This window comes from Mirounga angustirostris, unplaced genomic scaffold, assembly GCF_029215605.1.
Source record: "Mirounga angustirostris isolate CCGP_5_RB_7025 unplaced genomic scaffold, mMirAng1.0.hap1 SCAF_9, whole genome shotgun sequence".
In the NCBI taxonomy this organism is placed as follows: domain Eukaryota; kingdom Metazoa; phylum Chordata; class Mammalia; order Carnivora; family Phocidae; genus Mirounga; species Mirounga angustirostris.
In genome coordinates, this window is record NW_026991717.1 from 142,353,801 (window position 1) to 142,370,543 (window position 16,743).

General features: G+C 42.8%; 1 protein-coding gene across 7 annotated transcripts in view; it reads right to left on the minus strand.

Annotated features, from left to right (window-relative positions):
- The window catches only part of PPP1R13B (protein phosphatase 1 regulatory subunit 13B), a 90,764-nt gene that overhangs the window by 32,567 nt on the left and 41,454 nt on the right, over positions 1-16,743 (minus strand). For 5 of the 7 annotated variants that reach the window (XR_010405342.1, XM_045901596.2, XM_045901594.2 and 2 more), the window contains 2 exons: positions 11,295-11,414; positions 6,184-6,260 (listed from right to left, as the gene is read on the minus strand). Coding sequence is in view for 4 of the 7 variants with exons in the window: in XM_045901596.2 (XP_045757552.1) it covers positions 6,184-6,260; positions 11,295-11,414 (197 nt within the window). In the remaining 3 variants the exon portion in view is untranslated. Of the gene's footprint in view, positions 1-6,183; positions 6,261-11,294; positions 11,415-16,743 lie in introns of those variants that run through there. The other 2 variants (XM_045901599.3, XM_045901598.2) reach the window with 2 other exon arrangements.

A 16,743-nucleotide genomic window follows, 5' to 3' on the forward strand; every position in this document is an offset into this window, starting at 1 on the left:
TGTTTCCGTATTTTGGCTACCACAAATCAAACTGCTATGAACATCCATGTACAAGTTTGTATGAACATCTGCTTTTCTTTTGCTTGGGTAAATACTTAGGAGTAGAATTGCTGGATCGCATAATAGATTCATGTTCAAGTTTTTTAAAAAGATTTATTTACTTATTTATTTTAGTGATAGTGAGCAAGCATGAGCGGGGGGGATGGGCAGAGGGAGAGGAGGGAGCGAATCGTAAGCAGGCTCCACACCCAGCACGGAGACCGATGCAGGGCTCCATCCCAGGACCCTGAGATCATGACCTGAGCTGAAATCAAGAGCCAGCTGCTTAACCGACTGAGCCACCCAGGCGCCCTGATTCACATTCAAGTTTTAAAGAAACTGTCACACTGTTTACTAGATTGTACCATGTTACATTCCCAACAGTAGTATTTGAGAAATCTGGGATCTCCACATCCTCACCAACACTTGTTAGGATCAGTCTTTAGTTTTAGGCATTTTAATAGATATACAGTGGTATCTCACTGTGGTTTTAACTTGTATTTTCCTAACACCTTTCCATGTGCTTACTTGACATACATGTATTTTCTTCAGTGAAGCGTCTATTCAAATATTTTGCCTGCTTCTTTAAAACCAGGTTGTTTGTTTATTTTTTATTTTAAAGATTTTTTATTTATTTATTTGACAGAGAGAGACACAGTGACAGAGGGAACACAAGCAGGGAGAGTGGGAGAGGGAGAAGCAGGCTTCCTGCCGAGCAGGGAGCCCGATGCGGGGCTCGATCCCAGGACCCTGGGATCATGACCCGAGCCGAAGGCAGACGCTTAACGACTGAGCCACCCAGGCGCCCTGGCTGTTTATTTTCTTCTTCTTTTTTTTTTTTATTATTTTTATTATTTTTTAAAGATTTTATTTATTTATTCATGAGAGAAAGAGAGAGAGAGAGGCAGAGGGAGAAGCAGGCTCCCAAGGAGCAGGGAGCCCGATGCGGGACTCGATCCCAGGACCCTGGGATCACGACCTGAGCCGAAGGCAGACGCTTAACCATCTGAGCCACCCAGGCGCCCCCCGGCTGTTTATTTTCTTATTGAGTTTTAAGACTTCTTTATATATTCTGGATAAAATTCCTTTGTCAGATATAGGATTTGCAAGTATTTCCTCCCAGACCGTGTCTTGTCTTTTCATAACAAATAATATTAAAGCATATTATATGTACCAAACAGCCAAATAAAGAGAGCTAACGACAGAATTCATTAACTGAAAGATATATCATAAGAAACCATCCAAAACACAGCACAAAGAGACAAAGAAAGTAAAAACATAAAAGAGAAATTAAGAGACAAGGAGAATAAAATGGAAGATATAGCATAAGTCTAATAAGCGTTCCAGAAGACAAAATTAAAAAGAATGTGGAAGAAGCAATACCTGTACAGATAATTGAGAGAATTTTTCAGTCATGTTGATAGATGTTGATCCTCAGAATCAGTATATTCAACAAATCCCAACAGGGAAAAGTGAAAGAAATCCACAACTCGTTTTTTCTTATAGTGGAGGATTATTTAATCCTAATTTCATTAAATCCCCAAACCACTAAATTACAGAAAAGGAATTCTGACATCAAATAATAGAAAACCACAGAAATGAACTAGGAGGAGAGGAGACCACAAAAATGTTTGGAGCTGAAAAGAAAATGAATGGGAAAGGTGCCCGAGGAGGTCTGAGACGACCTCAAGCTAGAGGAGCTAAGACTAGACAAGCTCAGGTATAGCACAGAATATTTGTCTTGAGAACTGGCAACACCTCCTGACTCCAGAAGCAGCAGAATTCTACATGTTTATTCTTTAGACACTTGAAATGTTATCCGATCTGGAGATATTAGGCACAGTTGAGTCCAGGTACCATATGTTAAATAGGGGGACCAAGTCACCATATTAATAACAAATGCTTCCAGAAAGAAACTCTCACAGTTATAGCCAATTGCTTTGACAAAAGTACCAAGACAATTCAGTGGGGGAAAAATTAGTCTTTTCACCAAATGCTGCAGGGATAACTAGGTATCAACAGGCAAAAGAATGAATTTGGATCCTTCATACCACAAACAAAAATCAACTCACAATGGATCATAGCCCCAAATGTAAGAGCTAAAACTATAAAGCTTTCAGAGGAAAGCAGAGGGGGCAGGATCAACTGGCCTCAGCAGTTCACTGAATGTGCAGGAATAAAGCAGGAACTGACTCATAGTTTAGTGTGGTTGGCTAAGAAAACAGGAAAAGCACTTCCAGGAAACCTAAGGAAAATGGTGCTGCCATGCAGAAGCGTTTACACTGCAGACCTGAGACCACTCTCCTTACGGACCAGCTTGAAAGGGGGGCCCTGGACTGTCCTCTGGGAACTCAGATTTTGGGAGGGTTCCCACCATTCCCAGAAGTGATAAGAAAGGCTTGCTGAACCTAAAATGTTTGTGCAAGTAACGTGGTTTGTGTTAAATACCTGCTTCCTTCTGGAGTCTGGTGGTTTCATACTTGCTACACAGGACTGCCTACATGACCAGCTCTCAAGAGACCCTGGGCACTTGGAGCTCTACTGAGCTTCCTGGTCGACAACATGTCACACCTGTTGTCACAGCTGGTTGTGGAAGACTGAGCACGTCCTGTGTGACTCCACTGGGGAGGGCGTCTTGGAAGTTGGTGCCTGGTGTCCTCAGACTTCACCCCACACGCCTTTTCCTTTGCTGAGCTTGCTCTATATCCTGTCATTGCAGTCAATCATAGCTGTGAGTACAACTAGCTACTGAGTCCTTTGAGTCCTCCTGGTAAATCACTGAAACTAGGGGTGGTCCTGGGGACCCCTGCCACAAGTATATACTAAGAAAATAAATCCATTTGCTTTGGTAGCATATGGTCCAACCAGATCCCCAGAATTCTACTGGACAAGTTCTGAATGCTTAGGACAATGTGTGTATGTGACCTGGAGGTTCCCAGAAGTGGCAGGGCAACACAGGCATATGGGGAGTGAGTTTTGCAGGCCCGCCCCAGACTCACTGAATCAAAAGTTTGGCCAGTGGTCTGGGCATTTATTTCTTAGAAAACCTGACTTGTTGACCTGCAACTTTTGGACAGCAGAACTTCCTGAGCTTCTTGCCCCAGCAGCTGCTAATGGGCATGAATCACACCAAGTCAGCTTCCTGTCCTCTTCCAACCCACACACGCCCTCCTCCCTCAGCTGCAGCTTGATCCAGTCCTTGTTGCTGCAGCTCACAAAGCAGGTTCAGTGTGCCATTATTCTATATCTAGGGTATATACAAAAACAGTTTTGGAGAAAGATGTTTTTAGTATCTTATGAACTTTAAAAATGCACATAAAAGTGCTTTGTAAACAAGAAATTTACAAACGTAATGTATTATTGGGCTTAACAGGCAGGTGTATGCACCATAAAATACAGCAGTGTCTTTGATGTGATGCTTCCAGTGCAAAGTTATACCTCCTGACAGCTCTCTGCCCTACTCTAATTGAAAACTCATATAAAGGTTACAAACACATTTTTAACTTTGGTTTCAGGTTTCAGTTTTGTTGATCTTGAGATGTAAATATTATCTCCACGTTAAGAAATAATTTCATCAGGGAAAGATCACAGACGCCTCACATCTAAACATCAGAACTCACTTTATAGGGGTGCCTGGGTGGCTCAGTTGATTGGGCGTCTGCCTTCGGCTCAGGTCATGATCTCAGGATCCTGGGATTGAACTCTGCATTGGGCTCCCTCAGTCTGCTTCTCTCTCTCTCTCTGCCCCTCCCCCTGTTCATGCGCTCTCTATCAAATAAATAAAATCTTCTTTAAAAAAAGAACTTACTTTATGACTGGCATCCTTTCCTCCTGGGCCCCTTCCCTGTTATCATACACACATCCCCCACCTCAATACACAGCACTATATTGTAACACTCAATATATTTATTTCACTTTCCCTGAAGTTCAGGTCATGGGCAATCTTAGAACTCAAAAGGATCTTCAAAATTCAGTTGGGGGGCGCCTGGGTGGCTCAGTCATTAAGCGTCTGCCTTTGGCTCAGGTCATGATCTCAGGGTCCTGGGATCGAGCCCCACATCAGGCTCCCTGCTCTGTAGGAAGCCTGCTTCTCCCTCTCCCACTCCCCCTGCTTCTGTTTCCTCTCTCGCTGTGTCTCTCTCTGTCAAATAAATAAATAAAATCTTAAAAAAAAAAAAATTCAGTTGGACAAGTAAGTTCTGAATGCTTAGGACAGTGTGTACATGTGACCTGGAGGTTCCCAGACGTGGCAGGGCAACATAGGCATATGGGGAGTTTTCCAGGCCTGCCTAGACTCACTGAATCAAAAGTCCTGCCAATGGGGTCTGCGTCTTTATTTCTTAAGACTTTATGAAGCAGGTATGCCTGGCAGAACCCCACAGGGGCTCTAGATTTGGAGTGAACAAGCATGTCAGAAGGCTGGCGGGTGAAGAGGATTTGTGGAATGGTCTTTAGAAATTGGAGGCTAAGGAAGGAGAATTCATAATCTTTTTTTTTTTTTTTAACATTTATTTGTCAGAGAGAGAAAGAGAGAGAGAGCACAAGCAGGGGGTGCAGCAGGCAGAAGGAGAAGCAGGCTCCCTGCGGAGCAAGGAGCCTGACGTGGGACTTGATCCCAGGACCCTGGGACCATGACCTAAGCCGAAGGCAGATGCTCAACCAACTGAGCCACACGGGCGTCACCCCCCCCAACTTTTTTTTTTTAAAGATTTTGTTTATTTATTTGAGAGAGACAGAGATAGCGAGAGAGAGCATGGGGAGGAGGGGAAGAAGCAGGCTCCCCGCTGAGCAGGGAGCCCAATGTGGGGCTCCCTGAGCTGAAGGCAAACACCCAACTGACTGAGCCACCCAGGCGCCCCAGGAGAATTCATAATCTTGACATCACGAATAATTCTGAGTGGCACAAGGACTGACATTGGAGCCAAAGAGAAGAAAATATAATCTAGTATACCACTTGCCTATGCAGTGAGTAATACCTGCAAAGTCTAACATAATAAACACTCTTAAATGGTTTTCAGGAGGCTTAATTAGACAACAGTACAGATATTATTAACCTTGACAACATAAAAGTACAACTGAAAGAACTGGAAGTAGGAGGGAAAGAGGAGGTGGAAAAACGGGGAAGGGTGCTAATACCCTCCTCTTATAAGGAGGGAGGTCTAGAGACCTGGTTTAAAGTTGATAGTACAAAGAAATAGCGATATATGGTTATCATTTAAAGTCACAACAGTAGCCAATAAAAGGACTAAAATCACAGTTCAATAATACTAAGTTGGGAAGCAGAGAGGCAAAGTCACTTGTTCAAGTTTAGCTAGATAGGAAGTTCTGAAGCCTGTGTGTGACTATGGGCCCTGCACACTCCAGCGTTCTTTACCAGCCTCGAGCTGTGCCAAGCACTGTGCTAGGAAGTAACCTGCCCAATGTCACACACCTGGTTAGTGGCAGAGTCAGAAAAAGAAACTAATTCTCTAGCCTAAAAATGATTTGGAAAAGTTATTACTAAAATTTCCAGAAAAGACCATGTTGAAAATCTCTCATTCGCTCATCCTCATTCCTTCATTTCTGCTCATTCTTTTTACACACACACACACCATTTCTTAAAAAGAGCTCCTCTGCTGAGACACACTTCCTCCCACTTCCTCCTTTCCCCTCCCCTCCACATCAGGCCTGCTCTCCAAGGCTACACCACCTGATCAAGCAAGTTCTCTCTTCTGGAGGCAACTATGAAGACTTCAACCCACCAACCATTTTGTCTTTCATAACCTGACAGAAGGACACAGAAGATACAAGGTGAGCCTGCCCGCTCATCTTAGTCTAGAGACTGAGACCACCTGCTTCTGGGGGACAGGCCACTGTCACATGCACTGAGGTGAGCAGCTGAGGCACCAGGATGTGCTGTGGCCACAGCCTGTGGAGGGCCTGGAGGGCGGGGCTGTGCCCGAGACCAGCCTGTGTGCAGGCCAGACTGAAGACTGAGAAAATCACTCAGTGGCCCTCCGGAACTTCACGAAAACTTGTGAAATACTCAACAGAAATGCCAATTTCTACCCTCAAGATAAATCTTTAAAAATAAACTATAACCCAAACTCATTAGTACCTATAAAAAGCAATTCCAAAATTTCAATTTGATTCACTATTACTTACGCCATTTTCTGTGCGTTTCTCTGCAGGTACATTTATCACATTCCTCTGAGTTCTCTGCTCTTGGGTCTGACGGCCACCTAGTGAAATAAGAGGGCCAGACTTACTAATGGACATACTAGTAAGAGGACACTCTCCCATCTCTCCACTTACTTATTTATGCTAACACAAGTACAATACACCAGGCTGAACAACACTTGATACAGTTGAAAAAATGCTTTATAATTAATTTTTATAAAGTTGTTTAAATGAAATTTTTTCTATTTCACAATCTTGAAATTGACTTATATCGAAAGATTTCTAACACTTAAAATGGTCAAGATGGCAAGTTTTATGTCACATGTGTTTTACCACAACTAATTTTTATTAAATATTTTAAAGACTTTTATATTATAGCAGGGACTAAAAAAACCTTAAAATCCAGCAATAAAAACACTGGTGCACAGAGCTGGTCTTCATTGGCAGGGTTGCAACTGACATGGGGCATCAACACAAATCAGGCTGTCTTAAGAATTCTCCTTTGTTCCATAAAAATTAGAGTATATCCCAAAAAAGGCTTCAAACTTAAACTGTAGAAATTATATGTCCTATTTTGTAAACAAAATGAAATGTGCTGCATACTTGTGCATCTGGTGACTCTGAAGTCATAGAGACCAAAGTCCTTGATGTGTCCAGTGCCTGCCCCTAGCCCACTCATCTCTACAGCTGTTACTTAATGTCATTTGAGAATTATCGAACCCTAGAGCCTGCTTTAGTACCTAAAATCCATGACTTCAAAAGCACATGAACTTCATGTTAAAAAAAAAACCACACACACACACAGGAAAACATTTTTTCTTCTCTTTCCTATTATTTTGAAACATTTGAAGAAAAATGCTATAATGGAAGTATGGCTTGCTTCACCTTAAAGCATGCATTCTCAAAAACAGTGATATTGTCCCCAGGGGGGCAAAGACTGGTCCTTAGGGAATAAAAAATATCTTACTCTTTTTACGTATACAGCAAAGATATACAGTACATAAACAAATACATAGTACATCTAATGGGGAAGATGACGGACAAGAATAGAATGTCCAAAAAAAGGGAGTGAAAATTCAAAAAGAAGTGAAACAGATGTGGGTGGTGTGGCGTGCAGCTGAACACAGTCCTACAGCACACAACAGCCGCCTCATGGAGTCTAGAGCAGTTTCCTAGTAGCAGGAATCACACACACACACACACGCTTCCCTTAGACTATGGCATCTGTCAGTTTACAAGGTAAATTTAATTCTTAGTTATTCTTGGTATTTTTAAGGAATAAGGTATTCAGGTTAATTTAATATTCTAGAATGTCTGCCTCTTCCAAACAACAAGCTGCCAAGAAGTTAGAATACTATAAAACATACAACATTAGAATTATACCAAATGCCACTTAATCTCTGATGGTAAAGATGACCTTACGTTTTGGAGTCAGAAAATAAAAAACAGTAAGAGGTGACATTTGGTGAGTGCTCTCTGTGTATGAGCCCCACTGAGCACTTCACCAGAATGCCTCACCAACCGCAGTCATAGCGCTTTGCACTGTGCAGATGAGGAGACGGGCAGAGGAATGGGAAATCACTTGCCCAAGACCCACACTAAGTGAGCAGCCTCGCTCCCATCTCCAGGGCACCAGCTCCTGGGTTCTAGTTTATGCTCTGCACGTGGCCCTCACTGAGCTACTTTACACTCTAAGCTTGCTGTCCCAAGTGTAAAAGGTGACTGAAGCGAACATCCTCGATGCTCTCCTCTAGCTTCCAGAGACAGAATTCTCACCATTTTGGTGAGGGAGTTCTTTCACTTCTTGTTATGTATCTTGTAGTTCTACACAATAAACACTCAAATGTAATCCCTTTTAAATAATATCAGTTGGTGACAAGTGCCTTCTACTCAGCTCTGTGGGAAGCACAGAGGAAACATATTCTTGGATCCTCAACTCTGGCTGCTTAGAATATAAACCGGAGGAGAAGCTCAGCAAACAAAACAGGGAATAAAGCACCCTTTTTAAAAAATATATATATATTTATTTATTTGAGATGGTGGTGGGGAATGGTGGGGAGAGGCAGAGGGAGAGAATCTTTTAAGCAGACTCTCCGCTGAGAGCAGAGCCTGACGCAGGGCTCGATCCCATGACCCATGAGATCACGATCTGAGCAGAAAACAAGAGCCGGATGCCCAACTGACTGAGCCACCCAGGCGTCCCCAAAGCACCCACCATCTTACTGCTTGGGCTCTGAGAGACAGGTGCGGTGCATAAGCAGAAGCAGAGGAAACACGGCAGAGGGCAGAGCATTATGGGGGGTTACTTGTGAGTCAGGGCCCACAGAATATGAAGATGCAAGAAGGGATGTGGCTGAAAGGGATAAAGAAGGGACAGGGAGGTTGAAGAGATGGGTAGGGTCCTATTACAAATGCGATCTAAGCCAAGCTGAGGAGGGTCAAGTAGGGAGGCAGGGACTTTGCTGGAAGGTTCTATAAGGCGATGCAAGCTGTGACGAATTTGGTTCTTCCAGTCCTGACTGATGGTCCCTGCCAGTCTGGGAATCCCCGTCACCACATCTTCCTGGGAGCTTACTTCAACCTGGTACCCTGCATGCTCCCCTCCACATCCTGCTCATCCCTCAAGGTCCCCAGTCTGCCATTTCTAAATACTCTGCTCTGTGATGACAGTGGTCCTCTTCCCACCACAAAGCTCAACATCCCCTCCTCCCACTTATCTGCTGTACCTGCTGTGTCAGCACCACCAGGCTGAGCAGCACCGTAGGGTGATGATGCAGGGTAACTGGAAGGTCAGCACTGTCACCTTTCTTACGACTCTGAACAGTTCTCTTAAGTATCCCTAACACTTCTACACTTTATAAAGTGAGAATAAAATAAGACCTTCCCCCCAGCCCACCACCAGGACATTAACAGTTATGTACAAATATTACATCAGTAAAAGTAAAATATAGAACTTTTAATTTAAGTATAGCTAGGTACCGGGGCGCCTGAGTGGCTCAGTCAATTAAGCCTTTGGCTCAGGTCATGATCCCAGGGTCCTGGGATCGAGCCCCACATCGGGCTCCTTGCTCAGCGGGGGCCTGCTTCTCCCTTCGCCTGCCGCTCCCCCTGCTTGTGCTCTGTCAAATAAATAAATCTTTAAAAAAAAAAAAAAAAGTATATCCAGGTACAGGAGGGGTGTAAGTATTTGGAGAGCTCAGGCAGAGGGCTAAAATAAATTCCTGGCACTAGAACAGCACTCAGCTGTCAGCTCGTCTAGCCCTCCTTCTCAGGAGGCTTTGGTCCTGAGAGGTTGGGCCCTTGTCTAAAGTAATGGTGGATGAAGAGCTAGACCTGGAGCCCTGGCCTCCTGACTCCAGATGACCAGCAGCAGATGGAGTAAGACCCAGAAGTAATGATACACTGTAAAAAAAGAGCACTGGAACAATATTTACAGCTAGGGAAAGATGATTTTAAGTAGCCAGCAGCTCATCCTAGGGGCAGAATGTCCTTTCTGATAAAATATAAATAAAAGGGGATAATTTGCAATAAAGGAACCTTTTTACAAAAGAATGTCCCTTATTTATTTTTTTAAATACCCGAAGTAATCCACAATCACTGTTAAATAACAAGTTAAGGGTCTCTTAACTGCATAGTATATATACAGACTTCTAAAAAATGATTCTTATTTTGTTTAAATTCTGATTCAAAAATAGGTAGCATACTCCCATGGTTCAAAATTCAAAAGGAACAAACAGGTATATAATTAACAATTTGCCCTCCCTCCCCTGTCCTGCAGCCTTCCCCCGAGGCTAGCGATGTGACCAGTTTCTTACAACGCTTCCAAAGACACTTCTCACATGGACAAGCCGGTACAGATGCACAGAATTAGGCTTTGTCTGTCACGCAGAAGGCGGCACACTGGGCATGTGGTTTGGCGCTGTGCTTATTTACTCACCTGTCTAGGAGATGGTGTGGGTCAGGGCACAGAGCTGCTTCCTTACTTCCGGCTGTGGAGCGGCCTACTGTACGGAGGTAACGCCATCTCTTTAACCTATGCCCACAATGCCCACGGCGGGCACAGGCTGCTCCTACCAGCCAACGCTCCACGAGCAACAATGCCTTACGAGCGATGTTACGTACGCGCTCTTGTGTGTGTGCAGGCACAGCCTCGGAAAATTCTCAGAAGTGAGACTGCGAGGTGAAAGGTCTGGTGCTTTTGTAGGTTTAGTAGATATTGCTAAACCGCCTCTCAGAAGGAGCTGCCAACTGGCACTCCCACAGCATCACGGAGGAGGGCCTGTTTCTCAACCTCCTTGCCAATACCGCATTAGTAAATGTTCTCGTCTTTGCCAGCGTTAACAGGTGAAACAGATCCATTGTTTTCCCTGCATTTCTTTTATTTAGGAGTAAGGCTGAACATCGTTTCACATAACCTAAGGCCAAGTATATCTGCTTTTCTGTGACCTGTGTGTACATCTAGCCTTTTAAAAAAAAAAAAACTGATTTTCCTTACCAATTTTTAGAAACTCTTATATATAAAGGTAGTTAGCCCTTGCAATATGAGCTATAAATGCTGTTTCCCAGTTTATAATTTGTCTTTTGACTTTGCTTAGGGTGGTTATTGCCACACAGTTTTTTTTGGGGGGGGGGGTGTTCTTCTTTTCTCAATGATTTGGTTTATCAGTCTTTTATAGCTTAGTGTTATACTTAGAAAGGTCTTGTTCACTCTAAAAATTTTTTTTAAAAAACACTTCTCAGAATTTTTCTAATCCTTTGATGGTTTTATTTATTCTTAAAATCTCGATAGTTGATCCATCCAGTATTTATCAAAAACAATGTCTTTAAACAGCAGGCCTCCTCACATGTCTATCACCTGACTGGCCTGGGACCCAGGGAATGAAGCAAGGCCGGAGTGCCCACACAGCGTGGAGAAGTTGTGGACTGCCGAGGTCAGTCCACAACAGAGGTCACAGAAACGCGAGACACCAACTCTCCCTCTCACCACTTGTGAGTGAAGGGAAAACAAAGATGTAATTCATTTTAACATTTATTCCTATTTCACTTACATTAACTTTTATGGCAGGAATTAACAAATGGGGAAAGCACTTATCTACCTTGCTCACTGCTCTCGGTTGGGGAATCTTCATGTCGAAGGAAAAATTTCACTTCTTCCCTGCGTGGCCCCCACTTCTGAAGATGTTCATACATCATGTGATCAAAGGGTATAGGACGCTCTAGAAAAAAAACCACATCTTATTCCAGAAACAAAATGACTCCAACCAAAAGTAAAAAACATAGATTTAAATAAGTGTGTGTACAGACACACACATATATTAGAACTCAAGGATATTATAAGCACTAAATTTTAACTTTAATGAGGTGAAAGCAGGAGTATGAGTTCCCGGGAAATAACTCAGGTAACACGTAAGCACAAGAAGTGTACGTAAAAGCGATTTTGCAACATTAATTGGGAACACTGAAAAATGCCCTCTAGGATATTTATCAGGAGGCACTGTGCCTTCCACTCTTCAAAGAAACACACTAACACACTGGTCCCGCTTCGCCATTCATTCATGACAATGTTGCTTGTGGCAGTGAGACACACACAGGACGGACAGGGCACCTCCTGGCAACTCAGGAACTGGTGCTGTGGCTGTTGGCCAGCACCTGCAGAGACCAAGAACTCTCCAGCTGATAATAAAAATGAAAGTCCACAGAATCGAATATACTAATGCATTTCAAATACTAAAACAAAGCTAAAAACCCCCTTACTCAGAGTATCGACACCAGTCACTTGAGAAGAGCACTAACACAGCTGTTAAACTTACAAGGTACCATTTCATAGGTTTCACTCTAGTCGGCTTAGAACCACATCATGTGTACAGAAATCAAAACAAACCAAAAACCTGGGTTGTTTGCCTTTTTCTTAGGTATTTGAAGAACTATTTATATTTTGGATACTAACCCTGGGTTGGTTATATTGAAAGTAAGTTTGTCTTTTAATTTTGTTGGTGCCTTTTGTTATACAGAAGTTTAAAAATTTTAAATGTAAGCAGTTATCAATCTTTTCTGATTTTGAATTTTTTTGTACAATAAATCCTCTCTACTCCAAGGTCAAAGGGATACCTATATTTTTTTCCTACCAATTATAAAGTATTGCTTTCCATTATCTTTATGGAACTGATCTGATTGTGTTTTTCCTACTTGAATTGTCAATTGTCCCAGCATCACTTACTTACTGGAGACCAATGATGGTCTCCTCTGACCTGGCTCAGGCCCTAGTGACTCCAGTCTCTTCTATTCTGTGAGCTATCGCTCTCCCTTGGTGCGATACCAGTCTTCAAGGCTACCACTTTATCACTGCTGTCTGCTAGGTGAGGTCCCCTCACGTGGCTTATCTTTAAAACTATCTTGGCACTGCTCGGCCCTTTGCTCCCATGTATCTTTTAAAGGAGCTGCTTGTCAAGTTCTTTTTTTAAATGTAGGCTTTTGGCTGTAATCATATTAATTTATTTATAAATAAAATTTGGGGAGATCCAAAATCTTTGTAAACTGAGTCTTCTAGTCCATGAACATGGCTCTCTCTCTCTATTTTGTTCAGGCACCTTGTGTTCTTGATTTTTTTTCTTTTTTTTTTTTAAAGATTTTATTTATTTATTTGACAAAGATAGAGAGAGAAGACAAGTAGGCAGAGCAGCAGGCAGAGTGAGAGGGAGAAGCAGGCTCTCCGCTGAGGAAGGAGCCCAATGCAGGGCTTGATTCCAGGACCCTGGGATCATGACCCGAGCCGAAGGCAGCTGCTTAACCAACCAAGCCACCCAGATGCCCCCAATGATTTTCTTTCTTTAAAAGTCACCATAGAGGTCTGATAAATCTTTTTTTTTTTTAAAGATTTTATTTATTTATTTGAGAGAGAGAGAATGAGAAAGAGCACATGAGAGGGGGGAGGGTCAGAGGGAGAAGCAGACTCCCCGCCAAGCAGGGAGCCCGATGCGGGACTCGATCCCGGGACTCCAGGATCATGACCTGAGCCGAAGGCAGTCGCTTAACCAACTGAGCCACCCAGGCGCCCAGGTCTGATAAATCTTAATCTATTCCTTTGTACCTTACAAATTTTTTTTATTTACATAATATGTAAAAATAACTTTCATTTTAGAATGATTGCAGACCTCTAGAAAAGTAGCCAAGACAGTACAGAGTTCATGCAGTTTCCCTTAATGCTAACATCTTAACTACGGAATCTTTGTCAAAACTAAGAAATCGATGCTGGTGCATTAGTGTTAAATTCCAGGCTTTATCTAAAAGCACTCCACCCGTTTCTCCCCTAATGTCCTCTTTCTGTTCCAGGAACTGAACCAGAAAACAACGTTGCATTTACTTGTCTTAAACCCTGGGTCTCGCTGCTCTGTAACAGTTCAGTCCTCCCTGCCTCCCCCTTTTTTAATGCCCTTGACAGTTTTGAGGCGTTCTGGTCGGGTATTTTGTAGAACGCCTGTAATTTTTACTTGTCTAATGTTTTTCCCGTGGTTAGACTGAGGTGATGGGTTTTGGGGAGAACTCCACAGAGGTGGGATACCTTCTCCTCTCATCACACCAGGGTGTGTGTGCCATCACCATGACAGATCACCGTGAAGCTGGGCTCGACCACTGAGCTGAGGTGGTGTCTGCCAGGTACCCCCCACCCCAACTACTACCCGATTCTCAAACAGGCAGTTGGCAAATGGTGAGTGCTGTAATGCATGGAGGGGAGGACTGCAGGCTGATGGCATCAGCCTCTTTCTCCAGAAACATCTCCCCCAACACTTCACATGCTGACGACTGATTCACAGGACCTAATATAACCTCTAGCTCTGTAATGGGAAACTGGAGGGAATTTCTCATTCTCAAGAGTTTAATTAACCTCAGGAACTACCCCCTACCTCCACTCTTTGCTGTTACCAACATTAACAAATGTGGTTTGTGTAGGTGAAAAGTAAATTGTATTGTGAAATTTTCATATCTTTTTTTGTAATTTCTTGCTTAATTATTAATTATGCCTTTCTGTTTTATATTTTATTAGTGTTTGTGTTTTACTAACATTCCTGGAAGCCCAAAGTTGCAATTTTTGAAGACAAGGTGTGAGATAAGAGAAATTCTAAACCTAGGCCTACACTCAAGAGAAGTGAAAACATGCCCACATAAGCATTTGCATGTGAATGTTCACAGCAGCATTATCACAACCAAAAAGCAGAAACAACCCAAAGGTCCATCACCTGCTGATGGATAAATAAAATGTGGTCTATCACACTACAGATATTATTACGCCAAAAAAAGGAATTAAGTACTGAGACATACTACAACATGGATGAACCCTGAAAATATCATGCTAAGTAAAAGAAGCCAGACCAAAAAGCCACATACTATATGATTCCATTTATAGGAGGTACCTACAATAGTCAAATACATAGGGCCAGATAGTCATACAGTGGTTGCCAGTGGCTAGAGGAGGAAGGAATGGAGAGGAACAGAGTTTGGTGATGGCTACACAACACCGTGAATGTCCTAAATACCACCAAACTGTACACTTACAAATAGTGATTTTTATGATATGTGAGTTTTATCTCAAGTTAAAGGGGAAAAAAGGAAATCCTGAAATGTTCCCACTGCTGCTTGTGCTTGGAAGTGAGGAAGGATATCAGCAAGACTGGGGGCTCACAGGCAGTGACTTGGGAGAGTGGCGGGACAACAGTGAGCAGCGGTGTCCACCTTTAACACGAGCATACAGCTGCATGGGAAACCTTTCTTTAAATGTGCTCTGAGAAGTGGGCTTTCTCTAAATCCACCCTTTGAAAAGTGGACTTTGAGGCAAAGAAAGAGTTTTACAGGCTATAGTCTAATCATACATTCACGGTGTGATGTATTGCTCTGCCCCAGAGAAGTTCTAGATTTCTATAAAGAAAAGGGTCCTGCCATTCCCAGAAATATAATGAACACTGTGCTGCTAAAGTTGCACCTTCCTGCATGTGCGGGCAAGCTCTGTCTTTCGCCTCAAACGTCAGGGCAAAGACAGAAATGGTCTCATCTCCGTTGAAAATGAAGTATGTGTTTGCTTAGCTCAAGTTCAGCACCCAATTATTTGCACAAAAAAACCCAAGCACAAAGTGAACTTTAAAGAAGTAAATTAGTTTTAGAAGTAACACTTTTTATGTATACAGGCCTATAAAAAAGATTTTTTAAGATTGTATTTATTTCTTCTAGAGAGAGAGAGCGTGAGAAGGGGGAGGAACAGAGGGAGAGGCAGAGAGAGAATTTCCAGCAGACTCCTTGCTGAGCACAGAGCCTGACGTAGGGCTCGATCCCAGGACCCTGAGATCATGACCTGAGCCGAAACCAAGAGTCTGACACTCAACTGACTGAGCCACCCAGGTGCCCCTGAGCATAACTTCGTAACGATTAAATCCAATTTTGTCCTAAGTCAGTTATTTAACAAATTTATTGCTTTCCTTTATGAATTAAAAATTTCAAAGAAAAGACTAATTTCAAGAAAAGTAAGCTAAAGCTTCACTGCCCTTGTTTTAAATAATAAAAGCTACCTAAAACATCATGCTCGTGTGAGCAGAGAAGCTAACAGCATCTCTAGTAATGGGAATCTTTGATAAGACTTTCAGGTATTCCTGGATAAGGCAAAAATAAAAGCAAGTAGGAAACTTGACAAAAGGAAAAGCTGAAGATTCTACCTCCACACCTGGTTCACAAGAGAGCTGGTCCTGTGTGGGGAGGGAAGCACAAGTAAGGCAAACTTGCCAGTGACAGGCTGTGATGGGCTGAGCTGCATCCCCCCACTAATTCATATGTTGAACTCCTAACCCCCAGAACCTCAGAATGCAACCTTTTTGAAACTGGATCTTTAAGGAGGTAATAAGTAAAAATGAGGTCACCAGGGTGGGCTCGAATCCAATGTGTCCTCATTATGAAGAAGAGACTAGAAGAGATGAGGACACAGACATGCCCAGAGGGAAGACACACAGAGAAGGTGGCATCTGTAAGCCAAGGAGAGAGGCCTCAGGAAAAACTAAGCCTGTCAACATTTTGACCTCGGACGTGAGAATGAATGTCTGGTGTTTAAGCCACTGAGGCCGTAGTACTGTGTTATGGCAGGCGCTAGCAAACTAATACACAGAGCCGCAGAGAATGAGTCTCTTCTCCAAAGCACTGACAATTATAGTGGTGTATTATATTTATGACATACTGATCACACTAATACACCACGAGTTGTAGATGCAGTAATTTTTACGCATTCTCTGAAACCTGAAAATTTCTGTAAGGCTTTCTCTAGGGTAAAAAGATAGAGAATGGCTGTTCTAAGTGCTTTCCCCCTTCCTCTGAATCTTACCCACCAGAAAGTATCTCTTCAAGACCCAGCTTTGCTGTCTATTTTACTCAATGATTTAAGTGTTTACTGAGGGAATATGATAGTGAACAGACATGTTCCTGCCTTGCCTTCAGGAATTGTAGTCCAATGAGAGATATGAAAACTGCTGTATTACGTTCTGATAAATACTATGACAGCATTGCAGCACAGGG